At 37.7% G+C, this 9,356-nt stretch overlaps 1 protein-coding gene across 1 annotated transcript in view; it reads left to right on the top strand.

Moving 5' to 3' along the window:
* Window positions 1-930: 930 nt before the first annotated feature.
* RAPGEF4 (Rap guanine nucleotide exchange factor 4) overlaps window positions 931-9,356 on the top strand; it is a 193,067-nt gene continuing 184,641 nt past the window's right edge. Inside the window, exons 1-2 of the mRNA XM_085322841.1 lie at window positions 931-957; window positions 1,526-1,692. Coding sequence (XP_085178967.1) covers window positions 931-957; window positions 1,526-1,692 — 194 coding nt within the window. The remainder of the gene's footprint in view (window positions 958-1,525; window positions 1,693-9,356) is intronic.

Below are 9,356 nucleotides of genomic sequence, written 5' to 3'. Positions count from 1 at the left end.
AGATGTATAAAATCATCCTTCCTTGGCTGCCAGTTCCTGCTCAAATAAATTTCTGTTTCTGTTTCTYAAGTACACTAAGTACATTACTGTGTTGAAGAGATTCACTTTTTGCTACAAATGCTTGTCTGGTATAAGGCTTTTCAGGTTATTGTGAAAATCCCTGAGAACATTYTATTATATCGATAAGATTATTTTCATGGCATTTAAAGAGGAATATATATTTTTAGATTTTTTCTTGAAGTCCTGGATTATCAGTCTCTCATTGAGACGTAGATGTGTTGATGAAGAGTTTTTCTGGAAGGTAAAGCAAACCCTTGCACATACTCYCTGTAGAATCCCTGTTATCCTCAAAGGGTTTTCACTTATTGGCTGCAGCCCATGCCAAGCAGGTATTGATCTTTTTTGTTAATATTTCATTTGGTAGGAGAAAGGCTTAAAGGCAATCTGCATCACCTCTTCAAATGCAGCAGTACCTTTTTTGAGGATTCAATTAGATTAAAATTTTCTCATCTTTACTGTGCTTATTAGTCCTTTCTGGGCCAAGCAGTAGGAATTCCTCTGTATAGAAATGAATTTGAAATTTGGAGTTGCAACCATCAGAATATCTACACACCATAAAGTAAATAAAAACAGTCTTGGTTTAGTTATCCTGCTGAATTAGGCCTAAACTATCTAAAATTAAAATACTTATCAATAGGTTCTAGATTATATCTGTTCACTTACATTTAAAAGCATTAACTCTGTTAGTTCAATGAAGTCCAGCAAGAGCTGTTCAGGCCTAGGCAGCCCATTAGGTCAGTACAGTTAGGGCGTACTGACTTCTGTGGCATGCAGCCAGCATCATATCCATCTGCCTTTTGCTCCTTAGAGCAGTCTCTTCTAACACAATAAAAAAGCCCTACATATTTCTTACTAGTCTAAACAAGACCTATGACGGGTGTGCTGAATATTCAGAAGGTAAGCTGCCTGAAAAGAAATCATAAGGGCACATTCCTTTTGCTCAGATGAACAGTTGTGCTTCTGGGAATATGTAATTCACACACTACAAAAGGCTGAGCCTTGACACACCCGTTGTAACTCTGCAACACTTGTTCTAGCAACAGTTGAGATAAAGCAGGATACAATCTTTTACAGTATTTAGTCATCAAGTAATTTCTGTAGTGTGCATCTTTGTAATCACATGCACATCCACTTACTTACTGGAGGAAATTTATCTCCCTAATTAAACACAGTATGTGCAGTTTTCTATGCTTCAGTTTGGGTAGATAATCAAATGTAAAGCTTTCCTGTGTCTTCAATGCAATAAAAGCATCCAGTTTGGGCTCATGCACTGTGGCTTGGCTGAGTGCAGTAATGAGTTAAGCGGTTCCTAGTTCTTGCCTACAACTGACCACACTGGTCCTTTCTACCGGCCTTAGAGACAGTGGCAATAGCACAACCAACCCTTAAATAGGAACAGCAATTTAGAATACGGCGAAACAGACCCAGTGAAGCTTCAGCAACATCTTGCACTTTACCTGTGCAGATTACTCATCGCCTTTCCCACAAGGACTGCAGCACCACATCCCAGCTTCCGGAGGGCATCGGCTCCCCGTGCTGGGCTCCTGCACCGACAGGTGAAAGGAGGCTGCTGGCCGCGGTCAGCGTGTCCGCAGCAGGGGCTGGACGTGCCCTCCGCACTGCTCGCCAGGCGTGCGCAGCAAACCTGCGCAGCTCAACTGCCTCTGTGCATGCAGAGACTTCTAAGGTGCTTTCAAATTTTACCTTCCTCTGAAACACTACATTTAAGTTTTGAACATGTATTCTCGGAAGGACAGGAAAAATGAAAAAAGGGGATCAAACACAAAGTAAAGCATGTGTAGATGTCCAAAAGACAAGGGTTGGAAAGTCTGCAACTGCATAGCTTTAGGAAGATAAGCAAACAGGTAACGTAGGGGTACAAGAAGCAAGAAAGATCTGCTACTTTCAATTACTACTTCTGGCAACCCAAGATCAGAGCAGAGATGAAACAGAGAAACATCACACATTTAAAACCTAAATTTAAAACTGATGAAAATAAATATATTTTAGACTCACTGCACAAATAAACTTATTCATTCATTAGTATAAGACACCTGCAAGACTAGTAAATTACCAGGACTGAACAAAATTATAATTAATTTATAAAGACTAGTTAGAACAGTCACAAATATTTAGGGCAAGGTACAAATCAACACCATTGTAAATACTAACTGAGCTGGAAGGAAAAAACACCTAAAATAAGGTACTTTGTTATAGGGTTTCCTTGCATTTTCTCTGACATAGCTAGTATTTGCCACTGTCAGAAGCTGAGTGATGGGCTTGACAAAGTAATGGTTTGATGAAGAGTGACAAATTCAGTGTTTCTGCTCCAGAAGAATCACTAAGCAGGCTAGTTCCTGCAAACTATTTTAGCTTTTTCTTCTGTGACTATTATTCCTTCTGGCACATTTATGTTTACTTATTATTTAGCTTTAAAGAACTTCCAAGAAAATTGATTGACTCTGTGTATTTCTCTCTCAAATGGGCAGTCTCATACACTATAGAAGCAAACGGTTAATACCCCGACTGCTTTGGGCTCAGTAACACACTTGTCTGCTATTCATCATTCCAGTAATTCCTGTGGAAAATGGACCATTTGAGAGGGTTGTTTAACTCACTGGAAGGCAGTGGCAGGGGAAGAGATGAATCAGACCAAATTGCACAGACAGCTGAGCTGCCAAAGTCATGCGTGGTACCTCATGTCCTTCTGTAGTTGATAAAAGACTTTTCTGATAGTGATTCATTTAATTTTCTTCATCTTAGTGTTAAGCATCCAAATACGGAAATAAGGTCAAATTTGCCTCTGCTTCTGAAAATCTGAGTTTGAATTTATGCCTTAAAATGCAGCTGCAGCATGGCTGTGAAATGCACTGCTGTTGCTRTACACCCACAAAAAAGCAAGTATTTTAGATTCTAGAGTAGGATAAAGCTGCTGGCTGCAGGGTGACAGGCTGCTATAGCAGCATTTTAGTGCTAAGTGCTTGCTGTAAAGTAGTCTGGTCACAGTCTTTTAAATAAATTCAGAAGTATTTCTTTTGAAATGTAAGTAAGCCTCAGATTTACTTATTATAGTGACAGGATTTTGCAACTAATTTGGATTTTCAATTTTAGCTGAATATAATACTATTTTATGAACATATACTTTACAAGGATTCTCACAGACACTTGTAATAAATTCATATTAGCTACCTACTTACACACAGAAAGTTATTATTTTTATGGGGAATCAATACAAACTTTGTATAATATTCAGCAATGGTAAGAGATTAAAAAACAACAGTAAAAGTAAGTATGATCTATTATTATTGTTCCTTTTCTTAAACCTTTTTCAGGGAGTTATGTTAGTCAATAAAGGGTAATTATAAAGTCTGGATTTATGTTTTAGATTTACTATTTTTTTAGTGTGAAGTCTATTGTGGATGGCATTATATTATATATATAATAGCATTTCTTATAGCCATGATGCTTGTGCAGTATTTTGTCCCATTCTGGTTGTTGGACCCTGAATTAACCTGAGTCTGTAGGACCTGTGAAGGAGCTGAATTAAAGGAAAAATTAGCTCAGCTTGAAATTTTAGGTCCTCACAGTTCTGATGGGCCAGAAGTCCTGTTCACCTTGCTGATGATCCAGACAAATGTACTGCATCACATATATAAACCAAATCAGATATAAACATGACTGGAACAAAGAAGTACCATTTTTACTTACTGATATGTTGACTTGATGTGAGTTCCTGGTTTAAATGACGAAACTGGGAACTAATTTGTATTAAGAGTAGAAATATTTTTCTTTTTCTGCTTATTACTGCAAATGACAAGAGAAAGCACCTGGCTTTCAAAACAGTCCAGGGCGTTAAATGTGTGGGCTATTTTGTTGCTGACATGCTCAGACAGGAATCTTCCCGCCTTCTTTCTTCTCCTCTTTCCAGTAGTTATGCATGTATCATCTGAGCTGGATCATCAAAAATACCAAACACATTTTAAAATGTGATTAGAAATTATAGAAATTTGCCTTTCCCTTGGGAAAATGGCTTTGTTGAACATGAGTAAAATTAAAGGATATATTAGAAATTAGCCATTAGTCAGGGGAGATTTAGCTGAAGGTTCTTCACGCTCTGTGTCGTTCGAGAACAGTAATTACCCATCAGAAAGTCTATCCACGATAATATTTTGTGTACAGAAAAGCACTTCATGCTTTGTAATTGTACTTTCAAAGCACTTTTTAAGCGCACATTTTGTTTGTAATTGTCTCAGCCTCAGTATCACTGTATTTGAACAGTATTAGTATTTTGATATCTTCTATCTGTTTGTATGGAAGTAGTGTTTTGTTCGAAGGAAGAGAAGTTAAAGCTGGTGTAGTTAGTATTTGGAGTTCCTGCTTTGTTTTATACACCCACGCAACTGGAAATATTCCATAACTTTAAAAGTAAATCTGAGTTCAAGAAAAGGTCCCTTTCACCGTTGTTACAGTTTGCTTCCAAAAGTTCTGTATTTTCATTGGTTGCTTTAAAATTGAACTTTTGTCGAGGGGGAGCACTGGTTTTGAATTTTTTCCATTGTTCACTTGGTGGATCAAGCCTATTAAGTTTAGAAGTGAAGGAAAAGATAAAAAAAAAAAGAAGTAAAATACACAAACCAAAAAATGAATAGGTAAAGAAAAAGGAAGTAGCTATGGACCATGCTGATAGCATGAAACTACTAGAGGCTCTTAATTTGGGCAAAAATTTGGGGTATGTGAAGTAGTAGTACAAGCAGTAGAAATAATTCTACATAAGGCAATTGTAATTAAGACATTAAACTACAAACAGAATAGCTCATCCACTTTTCAAGCACTAAGGTAATTATATAAATAATATAATAAAATAAAAATAATATACTATAATAAAATAATTTTGCTTGCTTGTTATAATCTGAGAAAATGAAAATTTTCTGATGAAAATTTCAGTAGAGTGTGACTTCTTGCCTCTCCAAATCCAAAAGATCCGTTTTGTATGCAGGTGATTAAACYAGAAGAAGATTATGAGGGACTGCTGCTTGAGCTGTGTATAAACTTCTATTGAAAGGAAATTAATTTGAACTGAATAGGAACAGAACCAGAAGCTATCCATTCAGGCACCGTTTGCTTAGGAAACTTCAGAACTTGTCAGGAAGGCTTAGGGCATGGCTGTAACTTCTGCCATAAATCATGGAACTACAGATCTGGAAAAAACCTCCCGAAGTCACTTGTCCTGTCCTCCTTCCCTATAAYGGGATTGGTTATACTTACATCGTTCCTGGCAGAGGCTTACCTTATTTCTTCTGAGAGAACTTTGATTACAGGCAATGCCCAGTCTCACCAGGCAATCTATTCTAGTCTTTCACTACCTGTACTGTTAGAATTCTTTTTCTCATCACTAATTTTAAACTTTTTTCCAGTTTATTACTTCTTGTTCTGTACTAAGTAAACAGGGAAAACCTCTCCCCTCCTATTTGCAATGGTCTTTTTTATCTTTGAGGACTGCTACCATGCTGCCATAGTCTTCTCATATTGAATCTTTCTGAAATACTGCGAAAATACTGTGAAATACTGTGCCAAAGTTTGGACATGGTACTTTAGCTGGGGCCAAAGCAATGCAGAATAGAGCCAAAGGATTATTTCCTGTGCTCGGCAGGTTATTCTGCTGTCTATACATCTCAAGATGATGTTGACTTTTTGTTTTGAGTTTTTTTTTTGCTTGTTGACAGCTTTCCTTTCCTGTTTTGCTACAGCGTGCTCAGATGTAGAAAGATTTTTTCTGACGCATGCTAGATATTGTACGTTCCCAGGACAAATGTCACGTTATTTTTAAATAYACCAAAACCAAATTCTGACTCTAATTTTAACCTGCAAGATACTGATTGTGAGCAGCCCTACACATGACTTGCCAAAGATTCTAGCTGCCTTTTTTTGTCATCTTCCAAGCAACACAACCATACAAAATGAGAACATTTGGCAGCCAGAGCCTGAATGCTAATATGCAGAAYAAAGTGTATTATATGTATTTATTGTAGAGAATAATTGTGTGCYGGAATACACTTCTATACATTCATGCTGGCCATATGCACACACACGCAGATATTATGCTGTACTCCATCCTGCTGGAAAGGAGAAGGTTGTAGATTTCAGAAGYGTCAGAGAAGCAGAGTAGTGCTGGAGCTTGGTTGCTCTGTCTTACTCTATCCTGCTTACGTTCCATTTTGCATTAATTTTGGTGGAATCTGCTCAGTGCCATCTACTTTAAGCAACAGGAAGTTGACACTAGATATTTTGTTCAGCCAGAAATAAATCTGAATTTTAAAGTCTTTGAACTCTGACCCTTTAGTTGGATGGTTCTAAAAAATTCTTGACTTAGTGCCATTTGCTTATGGGTTCACTCTTTTTCCTTGTATAATTGAAGCTGAGTTTTATAGAATGTTTTTATATTAGGTTTCCTTTAAAATTTTACTTGACCCATGGCTCATAAGAATAAAGTATYGACTCATTAAAAAATATCATAAACTGTTATTTAGAGAAATTATAAAGTGGTGATTAGAGCTTAAACTGTTAAATCCTGTGAGCACTCTCCACAGACTTATGTGTATCATGTTAGTTTGAATACAAAGCGGGTCCAGTCTAAGAGAAGAACTGCATCACTGGCAGTTGAATCCTTCCCAGCTCTTCCTCTGGCTGATGGAAAAAATTCTCTGTGCTCACATGGAGACTTAAAAATTTCCATCCCACATAACTAGACATTAATATCTGCGTGGGCCTTCTGAAATCAGCAGGACTCCAGAAAGACAGAGACCACATTTGCCTGAAAGAGACTGGAGGAGCAGGGATATAGCCATTATAAAACATCATTAAAAAAAAGGGAACTTTCACTAGGTCCTATAAAGGTGGATACTAGTTGTCTTCAAGCATTTCCTAAAAATCTCTATATGCAAATCTGCTGATAGACCAGAACTCACCTGTGATTAGCAGTGGAAACTAATGATGTGGTATTTTGCGGTGTCAAACATTTTAAACATCTGATACATTCACAACTCTTTCTGGAAGCACAGAATGGAATATTAGTAAGGACCTAGAGCTATATGATGGGAATGCATTACTTTAGAAGAAACCCAGATAACTGCTTATGAAAATGTTCTTCCAGAAAGGAAAGGAAAGAAGACTTCAAGAAGGCTTAGAAATCTATTAGGTCTGTCTGTTGGGAGACTTGGCGACTCATTAGTCTCTCTTTTATACTTCTGCTTCTGAGTAATGTGTTCACTCCTAGTCATGTAAAAACAACTCCTGTAGTATATTTCCATGAGATCAGTACAAATGCCTTTTTATAGTTCAGTGACGTTTGCTTGACAGTCTGTTGAAAAGGTAATTGCTGAATCACCACTGCCTGTTCATTATGAGTAAAYCTCTCCTACCTTTTGAACAACATAACTCATTTTATAAGGATAGAAAACGTATTTATTATTGTTATTGTTTTTTGGCTTAAGTGGTTATCCAGAGTTTAAGACCCTACAGACTGTTTCTGTTGGAAAAGAAGCCAATGATAAGAACAGAGGATTTCTGTAGAGASCCACACTGAAGAACGTATGTTCTCTTGTCTATTGAATTTATCTACAAAACATTTGTTTTGCTAGTCTAATTTAACTTACCTCACACACTTATTACTATTCTGTAGCAGCTTGGAAGAAAAGAACATGGTGCCTGTAAATATCTTCTGGATCACCAGCTCAAATTATGAAATGTCAGTCTCTTTTTCTTGTGTTTTAGAATTTCTGCCCTCTCCCTCTGCTCAGACTATCAAACTTATCCTATCAGATCCTTTTTGACCTATGTCCACGATACACATTAGTCTGACAAATTATGAATTTTCCTTTTCTCTACACTGAATACCTTGTTTGTATAATCCCTTAAAAATGTGTTTTTGACTACATATCAGTTCTGGACTCCAAAAGAAAGTAAAAGTGTGGAAAGGAGGAAAATCATGCTGACATGAGACTACTTCTTYAGACAATCTGGTGTATGCAACACTTCAAATGAGTTAAAGATCTTTGTATTTCACATCATTTAAGTTACATGACTGGGAGGCATGTAACTTACCAGGAGGCAGCAATGTGCTCTAAAGAGGGCCAAATTTGGACTGTTCCTAGCTATTGCTCCCTGGCGGGCTGGGAGGCGAGAACCACAAGGTCAGATAGGCAGAGGAATACGCAGTACTCATACTACAAGCTGAGACAGTCTGGCCAGACAGTGGCAGTTTGCCTTCTCATTTCAGGCCATGACTCAGTCTGAGCCAGAACGGCAGAATGTGTGATGGAAATTACAAAGTAGATAGTTACAGGTCAGTTAAGTCTATGTCTTTATCAGTGAGAATGCCCCCACTTGCCTAAGGTAGATAAAAAAGTTCTTTGCAATGACTTTCTCTGTTTTGCATGATAATGAGAATGAATCAGAAGCAGAAAAAATAAAATACATGCCTTTCTGGACGCCTTTCTAAATGCCCCCTAAAGCATAACTTCCTAGTTTAGTTGGACTCCTTCTAGATGGTGGTAGTCAGTACTTTTCAGATGGCAGCAAAACTAATATTTCTGAGCAAATGGATATTGAAACCCATTTAAAATGTTGTCAATTGCTCTGTTTCCTTCCTTGTATCTCCAGTCCTGGAGCCCGCAATTCAAGCACAGGTATAGCCCATTGTCACTAGGATTTTAACCTGAGCAAGGATTTAGTAATAGTGGCACATTTGTAGCAAACAAGTGCCGGCCATTCCTCTTGTCTACCGCAGGGTAATTGTGTTACAGTGAAAGGCTTTTAACTACGAATCTGACTGAATTGCTCAACCCCCCTAGGAGACATTCCTGAAACATGAATTTCAGTCTGGCATGCTGAACACACTGTTCCCACAGCTGCTGCTATTGCTGACCAGATCCTCTGCACGAGGAGGAGAACACTTTAAGACAGTGGTGGCAAGGCAAGCTAGAGAGGGTGAGGAAGGGAACGGTGCTGCTTAGGAGGCTGAATGGCATTGATTAAAGGCTTTGGCATAGATTTTAAAAGTGCTGTAAGAAGCAGTATTTTTATACATAAAACACCCATCTATGTAATAGGAGTTACTGACAGCCATTCTACTGACCACAACCTTTCAACTGCATCACTGTATTAGGCAATCAGAGCAACGGAATGAAAATGGAGACACATTTTGATTTTTCAGGCTAATTAAAAAATATAGTTATATTCCATAGTGTACTGTAAAGCAATGATAAATTGTGCATCAAAGATTGCCTTTTTTCAGCAGT

The sequence above is a fragment of the Rhea americana genome, unplaced genomic scaffold, assembly GCF_003343005.1.
Source record: "Rhea americana isolate MKP2758 unplaced genomic scaffold, rheAme1 scaffold_12, whole genome shotgun sequence".
Lineage (NCBI taxonomy): Eukaryota > Metazoa > Chordata > Aves > Rheiformes > Rheidae > Rhea > Rhea americana.
This window is presented reverse-complemented; position numbering and strand designations above follow the sequence as displayed.